This window comes from Gracilinanus agilis, chromosome 1 (assembly GCF_016433145.1).
Source record: "Gracilinanus agilis isolate LMUSP501 chromosome 1, AgileGrace, whole genome shotgun sequence".
NCBI lineage: Eukaryota > Metazoa > Chordata > Mammalia > Didelphimorphia > Didelphidae > Gracilinanus > Gracilinanus agilis.
Window position 1 is genome coordinate 732,123,332 of NC_058130.1, and position 14,965 is coordinate 732,138,296.

Consider the following 14,965-nt stretch of genomic DNA (forward strand, 5'->3'; position numbering starts at 1 on the left):
AGGGTGGACAGGGATGGGGGCAGGGGGTGGGGGGGGGCGGGGGGAGGGCTTGCTGTAGTCTGCTCTGAGAGGATCCGGCTGAGACTGGAGAATAAATTTTTAGCCCATGGGCAGAGAAAGGGCTCAGATATCTCCCCATTTTTCTCCATCTCTGGAGAGACCCTTGAAACTGGGCATGAAGCCATGGGGTCAATCAACCACTGTTTGGGGGTCTCCTCCTCTCAAGGAGCCTACTTTATTCCTCCCTTATCCCTTGTTCTCTATATCCCTGTCTCTTTTCCTCTTTCCTCTTCTCTGTCTCCTGTTTTTTTTTTTGTTTTTTTTTTCCATTCCCCACTCCCTGTATATCTCCCTGTCCAGGGTCTCTTTTCATTTCTTCCTTTTAAATCTCACTGTTCTTCTATAACGGAGTCTCCTTTTCTACCTAACTTCATCAGTCTCTTCCCCTCCTTTCCTGACTCAGACCCTCACCTCTAGGGTCTCTCTCTCTCCCCACCCCACCCCATCTTCCCTCTCTCTCTCTCTCTCTCTCCTCCTCCCTCTCACTCTCTCTTCCCCTCTCCCTCTCTTCCTCCCCCCTCTCATCTTCCCTTTCCCCTTTCTCATCCTCTCTCTCTTCCCCTCTCATCTTCCCTCTCCCTCTCTCCCCCCTCTCCTCCTCCCTCTCTCTTTCATCCTCTCTCCTCCTTCTCATCTTCCCTCTCTCTCTCCCATCTTTTATTCTCCCTCTCCCTCTCTCCTCCCTCTCTCTCCCCACCTCTTTCTCATCCTTCCTCTCCCTCTCTCTGTTACCCTCTCTCTCCCCCCCCCCCCCACACACACACCTGGGATCAGCTCAATGGGGTCTTCTGCTCTTTCTTTGTGGAAAATGAAAGAAAGAAATCCCTTCAGCTTTTCTCAAGCCCTAATGAACAAGGGAGTGAGTGAGGGGGAGACAGGCTGCTCATTCATTCACTCACTGCCCCCCCCAACACAGACATCCCCCCGGGGCTTGATGTGCACACAGGAGCCTAGGCAAATGTGGACCTGCGTGTCCATGGATACATAAGCAGAGCAATCCGCATCTCTACGCCTGGACACGTGGCCATATGTGCGTGGGCATGGAAGGTCACAAACACATGTGGGTACCTGGGCACGCTGGCACGCCTCTCACCCAGAGATGGGCAAAGCCCTGGCTCGGAGCTCACCTGTGGCACCCTCTCTGACCTTTTCCTCTCTCTCTTTCCCTAGTCTTACCCTGCTCTGTCTCTCCCACCTCCTGGGATTAGGCCCAAAGCTTGGAGACTAGCTCCCAGACAGTGACACCCGGGGCCCAGGCGGTCCCTTAGCCCAGAACCCACAAGAGTTCTCGATCCAGAGCCCAGGAGAGGCCACGGTTAAACCTAGAACAGCCTAAAAGCTGGCAGAGCCCCGAGCTCATGGTTCAGACCCAAGGCACTCCCCAGGCTGCCGCCTGTCTCTCCTGGCAGCGCCAGGTCTCCATGGCTTCTCTCCATTCTCCAGAGCGGCAGGGCTCTAGTGGCGCCTGTGAGCCTCGGGGAGGGGAGCCCAGCTCCATGCCAGTGAGACGGGAGCTAAAGCAGTTCCTGGGCTGGCTGAAGAAGCATTCCTACTGCCCCAACCTCAGCTTCCGCCTTTATGACCAGTGGCGAGCCTGGATGCAGAAATCCCACAAGACCCGCAACCAGGTAGGTATGGCCCAGAGCTGGAGCCTTCCCTAGAGGGTGCCCCGTGCCCTGCCCACTGAGCAGCCTGGCCCGCTGCCTCTTCCCTAAATGAAGGAAGCCTAGAGAAGCGATCTTAGATCCTCCATCATCGCAGAGCTGGGAAGGGATCCTCTAGGCCAACCCCTTCATTTCAGAGATGGGAAATCCCCAGCCCAGAGTCACCCGGCAAAGCCATGGCAGAACTAGGACAAGTGTCTTGAACTCCCAGCCATGAGCCCTGAGAATTGGGGCCTTGGAGGCCTTATGTTGGGGCCCCTGTTTCTGAGCCAGGGGCCAGCCCTGACCCCTCCTGCCTTAAGGCGATAATTTAGGGGACCCTGGGTGGCTGGGAGCAGACGCCCTCAAACATCACTCATGTTCTTTCTAAGCACAGGACGAGGGGCTCCTGTCCTCGGGCAGACGGAGCACGGCGAGAGGTAATCAGGACTCTGGATGGGTGAGGGGGCCACAGGGAGAGAGTGGGACCCACGCATTTCCCCAAAACGCAGCCTTCCAAGCCAACTGTGCCTGTTCCATCCAAGCCCTGGTGTGACTAAAACTCTAGTCCTAGCCCCTGGTGCCCACCTTCGTCTGTGCTCAGCCACAGCTCCTCTCCTTTTCTGCCTGTAGGTCCTGCCCGGAGATAAACTGTAGCAGTCCCAGATCCTGGGCCAGGAGGGTGTCTGCCCCCCCCAAAGCCACCTCCCAAAGAGTCTATGAAACACAGAGGGAGGACCAATCTGGGGCTCCCACCCCGAGTCCTCCCAAGAACTGGATCTGTGGATTCATCCAGGACACAAGATGCACCTCCTCCCCATCTTGTCTGAGCCCCTTCCTAACATGGGCAGCCCAGGCTTTGGTGGAGCCACCGGGCGTCTCGGCCGTCTGGCAAGGAGCCGTCCTGAAGAGCAGGCCAGTGAGGGAACGGAACACGGCAGGGCTGAGAGGGGGTGGGCCAGATGGAGCCCCTGCTTCTCGTGGGACCCGCACCTTCCTGCTTCTGCCCAGCACCCTGGCAAAAGAGTCTTATAAATAAATGACTTATTTTTGGTGAAGCCGTCGGAGTGGCAAGTGGGGGGGGGGTGCCTCTGAGCCAGGGCCACTCTGAAAGGGGCTCCCTAAAAGCTAAAATCTCTGGGTGGCATCTCTGCTCCCAGCAGCTCCCTGAAAGGCTCCTTCTTTCCTTCTTCCATTCTCACAAGGTTAGGGAAGGACTGAGCCAGGTACAGACCATGGAGGCCGCAGAGGGCCAGGCCGTGAAGCTCCGTGGTGGGCCTCTCCCTGCCCCTGCCCGGCCCTCGGCCTTCCCTGCAGAGATCTACTAGGGCTCTCCCTACCCCCTCTCAGGTCTGGCCTTCCTCGCTGTGGAGTGAGGTGCCTCCCTGGGCCTGCAACCCCAATCCTGGGTGAGCTCGGGCAAGGCGGCACCGCCCTGAGACCCACAATCCCCCAAGAGACGAAGGGCCCACAGAGAGGAGCCCAGCTCTGGGTCTCGGTTCTGAGCCTCGGCTCCCTCGCAACAGAGTCGATGTGTGAACCACGGCGCAGGGAAGAGGAGAGAGAAGAGGGGAGACAGAGCGCTTTATTGTGGCACACGCGGGGACGCTGCCCAAAGGGTCACAAAGGGATGGTGGCCTCCCCCCGCAGGGTGCGGTCCGGGGGCTCCCCCGGGGGAGGATGGCATCCGGAGGGGGTGAGGGCCCTGCACAGGCCTCCCATCCCCCAGCCCGGAGCCCAGTGACCCCAGAGGAGGCTGAGGGGCGGTGGGCGGGCGGGCGCCTCTCCTCCTAGCGTTTCCCATCTCCCTCGGGGCCAAACATCACTCAGCCTCTTCCGAATCATACTTCAGGTCCTGGACAATCTCACTGATTACCTCCATGGTTTTAATTATCCTACAAGAGCGGATGGAAACTATAAATAAGATCCAGATGGATCGAATTATCCCGACCGTGCAGCTCCAGCAGGCCTGTTTACGAAAGGCTCGGCCCAGAGAAGGCGACGGAGCCCTCTGCAGGGTGGTAGCTCACCAGGCCCGCCCGCCCACGCCCCGGCCCACTGGGTCTCCCTGCCGGCTCCGAGGGGCCCGCAGGGGAGGGGACGGGGGCGAGAGGGTGTGGCCCAAAGGGGACCCCGGCTGGCCCACCAAGTCAGTGGCACGTGAGATGTGAGGAGGGAGGCGGAGAAGAGGAAGAGACCCAGAGGAGGCGCAGGGGGAGCCGGGCCCGGGGAGAGGAAAGGGCCTCCGAGGGGAGCCCCGAGGAAGAGCGCGTACGTCGGGGAGTCTGCGTGTGCTGGGGGAGAGGCTGCGGACGTGGGAACGTGGAAGCGTGTGTAACTGTGACTGTCCTAGTATGAGAGCACGTGGGCACACATGTCTGTGTGTGCCCGTGTATGTGTGTGTGTGTGTGTGTAAGGGAGGCCAGGAGGGGGTGTGCCCGTGTGGGCACGCATGTCTGTGGGCATGTGCAAGTGTGTAAGGGAGGACATGAGGGGGTGTGCCCGTGTGCTCACGCGTGTCTGTGGGCATGTGCCCGTGTGCATTAGGGAAGAGGCAGAGGCTAGGAAGGAGGGGTGAATGCTGGGGGCCTCTCCCAGGACCCCACCCCACCCCCCACCCTCCAGAGCAGGTGAGCCCCACCTCTGGCGCAGCTCCTGAACCTCCTCCCTGGGGGCCACGGCCCCGGGCTCCTCTTGGGCCTTCTGCCGGGCCAGCTGTAGAGCGGCTGTCTGGGGGGAGAGGAGAGCGGCTCCCTGAGTGTGGGCCCGAGGCCACTCCCCCCGGGCACACCCCCAGCCGCCTGCCTGGCCCCTCGCCCACCGGAGTCTGGGGAGAGTGGAGGCCCAGGACAGTGAAACACTGGAGGAGGGAGGGCTAGGCGGAGGCCAGGGACGAAGGTAGGAGGGCTGACTGGGGCTGAGGACGCAGGCCAAGGGGGCAGGAGGCAGGGGCTGACCAGCTCCAGTCGCTGCTGCTCCTGGTCTTGCAGGCGGGCCACGTGCTGGGCAAGGTCCGGCCGCCCGTGGCTGTCCCGGAGCAGCTCCTGGATGGCCAGCACTTCTCGGGAGATGCTGGCAAAGGCCTCGGTCACCTCGTGCACCAGCTGCCGGTAGCGGGGGAAGTCATAGTGCGGCCCGCTGCTCAAGTAGGCCCGGTGACCCCTGCAAGGAAGGCAAGTGGCTTAGGCAGAGTCGGAGAAGGCCGGCGGAGCCCCCTCACAGGAGAGAGGAACAAGGGGGCCCCAGGAAGTCCCAGAACTCGTCCGGGGTCCCAGGCAATGCCGGCAGAAGGCACCATGGCTTCTGGCCCTCCCCAAGGACCCCCGACCCCCACTGACTGGTCCAGGAGTCCGAAGGCCTCGGAGCGCTCAGCCTGAAGGTCTTGAAGTTGCAAAAGCAGGTCTCGGACTTGGGCTTGGCTCTGTGGGGATACAGAGGAGGGAGAAATGGGAGGGCTCTGATCGGCACCCGTGGGCCCATTTCACAGAGGCCTCGGAAAGGCTCTGCCCAGCCCCCCAGCCTTCTTTGAAGGTCCCAAGAACAAGGGCCTAGAAAGGAGGGATTCAGCCTCGGTCCCTTCCTTCCCCAGCGCTGCGCCAGGTCCCTCTACGGGTCCCCAAGCCGGCAGAGCTCCAGCCTGGACCAGAGGGGCCAAGCGTGGCGGAGGAGAGGCGTAGACAGGGATGGGGGTGGGGCGGGGCCTGGGGATGTCACTGCAATCTGGCCGGCCGGGAGCAGGGGCATCTGGGAAAGGAGTCCCGACCCCGCAGTAGCTTGGCCCCTGGAAGTCATCTAATCCAACCTTCTCATTTGAGGGAGAAGACAGGAAAAGGAGCAAAAGGAAAACCCGGGGCTTTGCAAGGAGCGGCCAGTGGGGGCGCCAGAGGGAAGAGACGCGCAGGGTCGCTCAGGCAGGGGAGCAAGAGCTCAGGCATTGGCCACTAGGGGGCGCCAGAGGGAAGGGACGTGCAGGGTCTCTAGGGCAGAGGGAATGGCCAGAGGGAATGGCCAGAGGGAAATGTCCCCCTCACCCCACGCAGGGACTGTCAAACAGGGGAATTGCCAGAAAGAAGGGGTAGGAGATAGAACTTGGCATAGACCACTAGGGGGTACCAAAGGGAAGCCCCACCACCACCTCTATCCCACGCAGGGACTCTCAGACAGGGGAATGCCAGAGGGAAGGGGTGGGAAGCGGAGCTAGGACAGCGGCCACTGGGGGGCGCCAAAGGGAAGGAACGAGTAGGCGGGGCTCTGAAAGCACGCCGGTTGTGGGGGGCGGGGGAGGAAGCAATGGCCACTGTGAGGCGCACTCTGGTAGGGGAGCTTGGAAGAAGCCCAGGCCATCCATCGCCTCCCACCCCGCACCCCGTCTCCCGGCTATCTGTGTTCCTCTCCACACACACGCCCTTCTCCAGCGGCGGATCTCCCCACCCCCAGCCCGAGCCCTACCCGTAACCCTCCCCTCTCTTCCCCTATGGCCTCGGCAGGCTCACCCCGGCCCGGGCCGGCTCCTCGGGCCCTGGGCTGCCCGCCCCTCCGCCGGGGGCCGCAGGAGCCTCCACCTCGGCACTAGCTCCCGGCATGGCAGGCCCCATAGAGGCCGCAGCCCGGCGGGGCCGGCCGGCCCCAGAGGGGCGCAGACTCCGCCTGCGCCCCCTGCAGGGCGGGAGGACTCAGGACAGGCCGGGGCCACCGGCGGTCATCCAGACTCCCTCATCCCTGCCCAGGACCCTTCTCTGTCCACACAAACCACGCTGTTCCAGAGCTGACTCTCCCATGAACAATACTAAGTATTTTTCCATTTCCATAGCGCTTCAAGGTGTGCGCGAAGCACTTTAAATATACTGCGTAGTTGGAGGTGCTGGTGGTATGATTATCCCCACTTACAGATTTGAAACAGGTTGGGAGAGATTCAGTGATTTGCCTACCACCGCTGCACTGCCTGTAAGCATCAGAGGGAGAATTTGAACTTGGGTCTTAAGACTTGGGGCAGCTAGGTGGTGCAGTAGAGTGCTGATTCAGACCCAGCCTCAGACATTTCCTAGCTGTGTGACCCTGGGTAAGTCACTTAACTCTACTGGTCTGGATTTCCTCATCAGTAAAATGAGCTGGAGAAGGAAATGGCAAACCACTCCTGTATCTTTACCAAGAAAGCCCCAAAAGGGGTCAAGAGGAGTCAAATATGGACACAGATGTGACTGAACAACTTCAAACTTCAAGTCCAACGTTCTTAAGGCCATCTCTGAAAATATTCTAATGCTACATGGGCTTTTCTTTGTATCCCCAGATTCTATCATTGCCTGGCACATAAGAGCTTGTATACTCAATCAATTTATTATTAGGATATTCATCAGTGAATAAAAGAGCAAGGAGGCAACAACGTGCCAGCTGTTAGAATTATATCCTTTGAACAACCCTGTGAGAGAGGTAGAATTATGATCCCCATGACAGATGGGACACTGAGGCAGTTAAGTGTCCCAAGGGCACACAGTAAATGTTGGAGGCTGGAGATTCCCCCCTTGCCAATCAATGAATCAATATCTATTAAGCACCTACTATGTGCCAGGCACTGTGCTGAGTGCAATCCACAGAATCATCTAGCTGCCTGCAGTGAGAGTAAATCTGGGATTTGAACTCAGTTCCTTTGATTTCCTAATCCAGCACATTTCACACTCCAGTCCCAACACACACACACCACAAAATGGTGCTTTTCCTGACTTTAAAAAACATGGAATTTTGCCCCTTTCTTTTCAGATGAGTAAACTGAGTGGTTTGCCAGCTCCTAGGACAATGATGATTGGCAAACTGAAAAAAAGAAAATGACAAATGCTAGAGGGCCTGGGGACAAACAGGTGATTTCACTGTTGGTGGAGCAACAGGTCCAGCCATCCTGAAAAGCAATTTCAAACAATGCTCAAGAAGTTATTAAACCAAACTGATCTTATTAATTAATTAAACCATATTAAACCTTTTGAGCAAGTGATACTAGGCCTAAGCCTCAAAGAGATCAAAGGAAGAGGATCTATCCCAGTGGTTCCCAAACTTTTTTGGCCTTCCTCCCCCTTTCCAGAAAAAATATTACTTAGCCCCCTGGAAATTAATTTTTTTTAAATTTTAATAGCAATTAATAGGAAAGATAAATGCACCTGTAGCTATCACTGCTCTCTTGGATCGCTGCAGCACCCACCAGGGGGCAATAGCGCCCACTTTGGGAATCACTGCTCTATACAAACAAAAATATTGAAAGCAGCTCTTTTTGTGATGGCAAAAAGCTGGAATCCAAAGAAGTGCCCATCAGCTGTGAATGGCTTGAACACATCATGGTCTATGACCAACAGAATTTTGCAAAAAACCATGAAGAGGTCAATTTCAGAGAAACTCAGAAAATCTTGTATGCACTGATGTGAAGTGAGCAGAACCAGAAAATATACAATAATGTAGACAATATTACACATATTTACAATAAAATCCTGAGAGTTCTGATCAATGAAATGACTAAACACAATTCCAAAAGACTTGCTTTGAAATCTGCTGCTCCCCTTCCAGCCAAGAGCTGAATGATTCAGAGTACAGACATTCTTTTTGGATGTGACCAATACTGCAATTTTGCTAGACAGTTATATTACAGGGAGTTTGAGTTTTGTTTTCCCAATGAGGAGGTGAATGGAAAGGAAAGAGGTAGTTGATTTGTTTTAAAAAAATCAATTAATTTTTAAAAATTAAGAACAATTTAAAATGCTTTGACAATTGGCTGATTGCCCAAGTTCAGTCATCTCTTCAGGGTCAGAGATGTTTCCCCTGACTCCAGCCCAGAGTTCTTTCCATCGTACCTGACTGGGTTGAGGTATTATGTCCCAGTTCTCACCTTGAGACAGCTGAAGTAGGTAGGGCTCTGAACTTGGAACTGAGAAATGTGGAGTTCTTTTCCCCTTCTTTTACCCTGAACTCAGTGTATGACCTTGAGTAAGTCACTTTCCCCATCTACAAAATCTATAATCTTCTACTCTACTCTTGTCTAGGTTGGTTGTCTAGGCCCTATCAAATATTAAGCCATACATAAAATTAATCTTTACAAACCTGTTTCCTCATCTGTATACATGCCAATACTCAGACTTGTTTTCCTTAGCATGAAGAAAATACTGAAAGTTTAGTGACTTGTTCAGGGTCACACAGCTATTCTGTCAAGAGGTAGAATTTGAATCTAGTTTTTCCTGACTTCAAACCCAACACCTTATCTGCTAGGCCAGTGGTGTCAAATTTGAACAGAAAGGAGGGCCACAAAAGTGTGGAAGGGTCATGTGTTGACTTAGGAAAACCACATGTGTACATTACCTTCTGTTGCATTTTTACTTTTAAAAAATTTTGTCCCAATTATATTTTAATGCAACTTCATTCTGCCCTGGGGAAGCAGCACTGAGCTACCCACTGAACATCATATACTAGATCATGCTGCCCCTTCTCTCTGTGAGGGGTAATGGTGACACTACCAGCTTCACAGGTCCATCCTGAGCAAAAAGCTCTTAGAAGAGATCTTTGCACCAAAATGCCCAGAGAGGGCACGTATCTATTACTTTCCAAGTTTAAGTCAGAGAGCAAGAGCTAGAAATGACCTCCAAGGTCAAGTACATCCCCTTCATTTCATAGATGAGGGAAGTACCAAGAATCCAGATCCATGCCCCAACCCATCATTATGCCTACTGCATTCCATAGGAACTTACAGAAAGCAGGTGTGGCATTCAACACGGGACAGTTTAACCCTGCTGCTCTTGGCACTGAGAACCTGGAAGATTCATAAAGTGATTCCCAAAGTGGGCACCACCACTCCCCTGGTGGGTGCTGCAGAGATGGGGGCCCCCCCGGTGATGGCCACAGGTGCATTTGGGGGCAATGATAGTATGTGACAGGGGGCACTAAGTAATATTTTTTCTAGAAAGGGGGTGGTAGGCCAAAAAAGTTTGGGAACCACTGATAGAGGATTTAACCAGATGGAGTCACCTCCTGTGACCTCTATCCAGTGTCCCAGAAAAACCTTCAAGCGTGGAAGCACTCCAGGAGAACCTAAGACTCTCTCAGCTGGAAGAGTCCAAATTGGCATTTACGTAACAACCAGAGTTGTCCCCAAAGTAGAACAGATCTCAGGAGACAGCTTCTGTCATTGGAGTCTTCAAAAAAGGACCAAAGGTCACTTACTACTTCCACATTAACACTGTAGGATTCTCACTCAGGTATTAAAGGACCCGTGTATCCTCTGACAAATTTTCCAAACAAGCACCTGTGTACTTCTACATGCTGGAAACTGTGTCAAGTCTAGCTCGTTATACCTGATGAAAGATTTGTTTAAACTTTTTCAAACTCAACAGGTTTGGGGAGATCAGAACATGTTGGGCCCATTGTGGTGACTGGAAGAGGGCCAATGAAGACGGGTCATTTAAACCAAACCCACCCACAGGAGGAATCCTCTTACAATATCCCCAGCATGTTACCTACCAATCTCTTTGCTCTAAGATGTCAAGGTAGGAACTCATATTACTGCTAAAGAGGTAAGGAGGAATGCTTAGCCCTGGCTCTCAGCCACAACTCCAATGAATTCCACATCACATATGGGGAAGGCACCTACTTTTTTTTAAAAACCTTTACCTTCACTCTTAAAATCAGTATTATGTAAGAGTGATAAGGCCTGGGCAACTGGGGTGACTTGTCCTGACTCACACAGCTAGAGTGTCTGAGGCCAGACTTGAAATAACCTCCCATCTCCCAGACCTAGTTTTCAATCCAGGCACCTAGCTGCTACCCCCATGGGCTCCTATTTTTAAGAGCCCAAACCCATATTACAGCAGAAGAAATGATTTGGCAAAAGTGAGTGGAAAAAGTCAAAGGGGGCAAAACTAAATAAAATCATTAACTTACATATTACCAACCACTTTTCTTCACAAGCTGCATTCTCATTTTATAGACAAAGTGACTGCTCCAGGTCAAACTGAGTAAATCAAGAGACAAAGCTAGAAGAGAACTTCCTAAGGACACAGGTTGCACTTCCAGCCATTCAACAGAAGGCTGGGGTGGACAGCTGACATACAATAGTGGCCTTTTTCCCAGTCACCCCCTCCCCTCAGCACCTTTCCACTCTTTTCCTCCCAGAGGCTCTATCCATCAAAAGCTCCTACAAGTACAGAATGAGTTGCACAGACACAAGAGCTCCTGCTTCTCAACTAAAAGGGGATTTTATTGATATCACAGCCCCATTAAACCCAGTTACAAGGCCTTGTTACAACAGAGTACTAAATGTCACTTCAGTCACGGGAGCCAAACAAAAACTGGGTCCCGAGGCTGCCTCTTTATTTGACCTTCTTCTTGGGGCGCAGATTGTTGGTGTGGCCGCACTTCTTCTTACGGCAGTTTACAGCGCGGGGGTGCAGGCGGGCATAACACCTGCAAGGAGAACAACACTGACATTGAGGTCACTCCATATGGATATGCAGGACAAGCCCAATGGAGAAATTCAACAATTCAGACTCTGTACCCCTACCCACCCCCTGCCAAGTCCCGGGCATACTTGCGGCAGATCATCTTGTCACAGTTGTACTTCTGGGCCAGCTGGCGAAGGGAAGGCTCAATGATGCCCCCTCGAAGACGCAGCACCAAGTGCAAAGTGGACTCTGAGAACAAATCAAAGCACCTGTAAGTACCAATGATGTACATGGCACTAGGGATGGGGTACAGAGAGTGAGAAACATAATAACCATGACCTAAATGAGGAGACAAGTCTAAGAGGATCTAGATTACTGAGCACAGAGACAGCTAGTGGCCCAATGGAGAGAGCCCTGGGCCTGGAGTTAGTAAGATCCAAGTCTCATACCTGTACCAGTTTTATGATACCAGGGAAGCAAGAAGTCAGTACACCTATCTGTCTTAACAGTAAAAGAGGAACAGCAACAGTACCTACCCTGAGGGTGGTATTAAGCACTAAAGACACTCCAAGACTCCTAAGGAGAAACATAACTGTCCTCTGGAGATACAACATGCCAGTGAGCACAATGAGTAGCTAAAAGAACAGAATGTAGGGCTTGGGAGTCAGGCAGATGAGAGTTCAAATCCAGTCTTAAGACATTAACTCTAGGTGACCCTGGCAAGTCACTTAACCCTGTCTGCCTCAGTTTCCACACCTATGAAATGAGCTGGAGAAGGAAAGGGCAAACCTTTCCAGGATATGCCAAGAATATCCCAAATGGGTTCATAAAGAGTTGGACAAACTGAAACATTCAAACAACAAAATAACACAGTGCCTGATATAGTATGCACCTTCCTTATATATGAGAAAAGGGATATAAAAAAATCCACAGTACATTTGAGAGGAATCTCTCCTGCTAAAGATAATAAAAATATTGTATCTTTTCAAGACGATTTCAAATTAAATTCATGTGATTATAGACCACTAATACTATAGGTAACACAATAAAAAAAACAAAACAACATTGTCCCATTCCTGAAAATATAATCTAGTTAAGAATTGAATAAAGATTTCTAGAAAATCTATTATATTCTTTGGCAATATCATAAGCTTGTTCCCCCAAACTATTAAAAACTTATTTTATATAGCTCCAAGTGGGCTTTCCTCACAACACTCTGAGAAGTAGGGAAGTACTAAAATTGAGATCCTATTTGGGGTCATTACAGATGAGGAAAGTGAGGCAAACAATGTTAAGTAGCTAATGTTGGAGGCCAGATTTGAACCCAGGGAAGAGTCTTCTTGACTCCAGACCTGGTACTCCATCCACGGTGCCATTTAGATGCCCCTATTAAGTATTAGTGGTCCTATTTTGCAGATAAGGAAACTATAGAGCTCAGAGAAGTGACTTGCCTAGGAACACACAAGTATTTAACAGATGCTTAATGATGCTTCTGACTCCAGCATCCTTTCTTTTCTATGGCTATGTTACCGGATTTCCCTATCACTATTTTGTGATCCTATTATAGGGAAAACCTCCCCTCCCCCAACAACATCCCTCCAGGTAAAGACATAGTGCACCTTTCTGGATGTTGTAGTCAGAAAGAGTCCGGCCATCTTCTAGCTGTTTTCCAGCAAAAATCAGACGTTGTTGATCTGGTGGGATACCTAGGATTGACACCAAAAGCATTCTGAGTAAATGGCTTGCATGGCCTAGCTCAGAGCAATGAGAGCAGTTTTGTTTGGGGGTAGCCTGTAATGGGTACAATAGGCTACAAAGAGAAAAAAAAAAAAAGGTCAGCCTATAGGGAAAGGGTGGAGATAAAAGAATGTTCAAGGGCCTGATCTTCTGGAAGCTAGATAGACAAGGGATGCCCAAACCAAAAGGACACTTACCTTCCTTGTCCTGGATTTTGGCTTTGACATTTTCGATAGTATCACTGGGTTCTACCTCAAGAGTGATGGTCTTGCCCGTCAGGGTCTTCACAAAGATCTGCATCTCTGCAACGTTGCGCCCGCTGAAGGGAGGTTTGGACAGGACACAGTGAATGACACAGCCACCATTATTCTGAGCTGCCACTGATAGTCATCCAATCATTTATTTTCTACCTTAGTCTTTCAGTCTTCTCCCGAGTTCCAATTGGTGAAATCTCTCACAAGGGACCTTCTCCTTACTTTGGCCTAAACCAGCTTGGCTACCTTTTGTTTCCCCTGAAATTCCTGGACAAGATTCTCATCTATATCCAGCTCCAACAAGTTTCTCCGACCCCACATACCAGACAGTATGACCTGTCCTTTAGTACCAGTCCAACTCACCCAAGTTCCAGCTTCTTTTCAGAAATTTGCCTAAATTTCTCCCAAAACTTGTCCCTGACTAGCTTCTGTTTCTAAGCAGTTTAGAGTTGTCTTTAAAGTTCTGCAGCAAAAAATTTTTTTAATCTATTTTACATTTTTTTTTTGCTGGGAAAGGGCTATCAGTGAAACTAAATTTGGAGTCAGATCACTTGAATTCATATCTACCTATATTTCTAGTAAATTATTTAACCCCTCTGAGCCTTGACTTCCTCAGCTCTCTAAGTGTGTGAATGGGGAAGAACAAACTAGATGATTTCTAAGGTTCAACTCTGAAATCTAAAATTCTAAGCTCCTTTTATTTCTCTCTTGTTCTAGTTTCACCCTCCCCCAATGCAGCACTTTTTTTCTGCGTTTTATGTCAGTTCTGGTCTTCCCCAGTCAGCACTTGTCCCCCAAGGGGATACAGGGCACATGCTCAGAATACCCATGGTTTCAGTGCCTGAGGTCCTTTCCAATCCTGTCCCCAGCATGTCTTGACCAAAGGTCCACACTGCTAGAAGGAACAATCCCTCATTTTAAAGAGGGGGGGACACACTGCGGGGATCCAGAGGTTTTTCTGACCCTTTCCCCTATGCAGCCAGAACCCAGCCTCTCCATCCTGCATTCTAGAAGAGGGACCAGAAAGGATCTGGTGATTTCACCAATGACTCATCCGTGTATCTTGGCAGCGGTAGCAAGCACACCCGAGAACAGAGCGATGGCACAGCCAGTGAACCTCATGCTGGATGGGACCTCATTTGTCCTTCCAACTAATTGCTTATCGATCTCAGTGAGCTGTCCCGAAGTGGAATGGGCTGCCTCGGCAGGAACTGATCTCCTCGTCCCTGGAGGGCTCCAGGAGGTCACAGGTCCTCTGGTGAGGAGGCGGTTCCATGGAAAGACGGGGTCCGAGAGAAAGCCCAGGCCCAAGCTAGCGCGGTCCCGCTCGCTCCCTGCCCCCAGGCCTAGACGGGCCCTCGCCCCGCAAGCCTCGGCCTCCCCACCTGGGCCCTGCCTCTGCGGTTTCTCGGACACGGCCCAACTTCCCCGCGTCGCTACCCTCCCTTGGGCCCAGTTCCCAGCCCCGGCCCTGTGTCTCCCGCCCCACAGTCGGCCCCTACCCCGGTTAGCAACACGCACCCGCTCGGCCGCCTCGCTGGAGAGAAAGAGGCCACCGGAAGCGGAAACCGCCGCTTCGCTGCCTTTCCGCGCCTGCGCGCCCAAGCCCCACCCCGCTGCAGGGATCCTCACGTCACAATCCCGCCAGGCCCCGCCCCCCTCGGCCTCATTTCCGCTCCCGTCGCGGCCATCTTGGAGGCGGGCGCGTGACGCCAGCCCACGTCCTGGCAGAAGACTTCCTTCTTATCCAGCCGCAGAACGAGGTCATGTCATGAGGCTACCAAAGCCGCGTGAGATCATAGGATCTTAGATTTTAAAGCTAGAGAGTACCTTTCAGGTCTCTAGACCCAAGCTCCTCATTTTA

The 14,965-nt window shown here is 52.3% G+C and overlaps 3 protein-coding genes across 5 annotated transcripts in view; 1 reads left to right on the forward strand and 2 right to left on the reverse strand.

The window, feature by feature from the left end:
• The window catches only part of CRLF1 (cytokine receptor like factor 1), a 34,862-nt gene extending 32,154 nt beyond the window's left edge, over positions 1-2,708 (forward strand). Inside the window, exons 13-15 of the mRNA XM_044685356.1 lie at positions 1,504-1,688; positions 2,096-2,143; positions 2,337-2,708. Coding sequence (XP_044541291.1) covers positions 1,504-1,688; positions 2,096-2,143; positions 2,337-2,360 — 257 coding nt within the window. The 3' untranslated portion in view covers positions 2,361-2,708. The remainder of the gene's footprint in view (positions 1-1,503; positions 1,689-2,095; positions 2,144-2,336) is intronic.
• Positions 2,709-3,270: 562 nt separating this feature from the next.
• REX1BD (required for excision 1-B domain containing) lies at positions 3,271-6,298 on the reverse strand. Its single transcript, XM_044658636.1, has 5 exons — positions 6,197-6,298; positions 5,042-5,124; positions 4,661-4,865; positions 4,345-4,433; positions 3,271-3,598 (listed from the first exon to the last, which is right to left on the reverse strand). Exons 1-5 carry the CDS (start codon positions 6,296-6,298, stop codon positions 3,526-3,528), a joined length of 552 nt encoding a protein of 183 aa, XP_044514571.1. The 3' UTR covers positions 3,271-3,525.
• Positions 6,299-10,899: 4,601 nt separating this feature from the next.
• Positions 10,900-14,685, reverse strand: UBA52 (ubiquitin A-52 residue ribosomal protein fusion product 1). 3 transcript variants are annotated; one of them, XM_044658638.1, is made up of 5 exons: positions 14,623-14,685; positions 13,045-13,166; positions 12,730-12,816; positions 11,257-11,359; positions 10,900-11,132 (listed from the first exon to the last, which is right to left on the reverse strand). In XM_044658638.1, the coding sequence occupies exons 2-5, from the start codon at positions 13,145-13,147 to the stop codon at positions 11,039-11,041; spliced, it is 387 nt and encodes a 128-aa protein (XP_044514573.1). In that variant the 5' UTR covers positions 13,148-13,166; positions 14,623-14,685; the 3' UTR covers positions 10,900-11,038. The 3 variants fall into 3 exon arrangements, with proteins under 3 accessions (XP_044514573.1, XP_044514572.1, XP_044514574.1); XM_044658637.1 differs by having other exon boundaries at positions 13,045-13,149; positions 14,617-14,638; XM_044658639.1 differs by having other exon boundaries at positions 14,604-14,628.
• Between the last annotated feature and the right edge of the window lie 280 nt (positions 14,686-14,965).

Coding starts and splice junctions, on each gene's coding strand:
- REX1BD (XM_044658636.1), bottom strand. CDS start 6,298: ATGGGGCCTGCCATGCCGGGAGCTAGTGCCGAGGTGGAGGCTCCTGCG. Junction 5,125..6,196: donor AGGAGCCGGCCCGGGCCGGG/GTGAGCCTGCCG, acceptor GTATCCCCACAG/AGCCAAGCCCAAGTCCGAGA. Junction 4,434..4,660: donor AGCAGCAGCGACTGGAGCTG/GTCAGCCCCTGC, acceptor CTCTCCCCCCAG/ACAGCCGCTCTACAGCTGGC.
- UBA52 (XM_044658638.1), bottom strand. CDS start 13,147: ATGCAGATCTTTGTGAAGACCCTGACGGGCAAGACCATCACTCTTGAG. Junction 12,817..13,044: donor CAAAATCCAGGACAAGGAAG/GTAAGTGTCCTT, acceptor TGTCAATCCTAG/GTATCCCACCAGATCAACAA. Junction 11,133..11,256: donor GACAAGATGATCTGCCGCAA/GTATGCCCGGGA, acceptor TTCTCCTTGCAG/GTGTTATGCCCGCCTGCACC.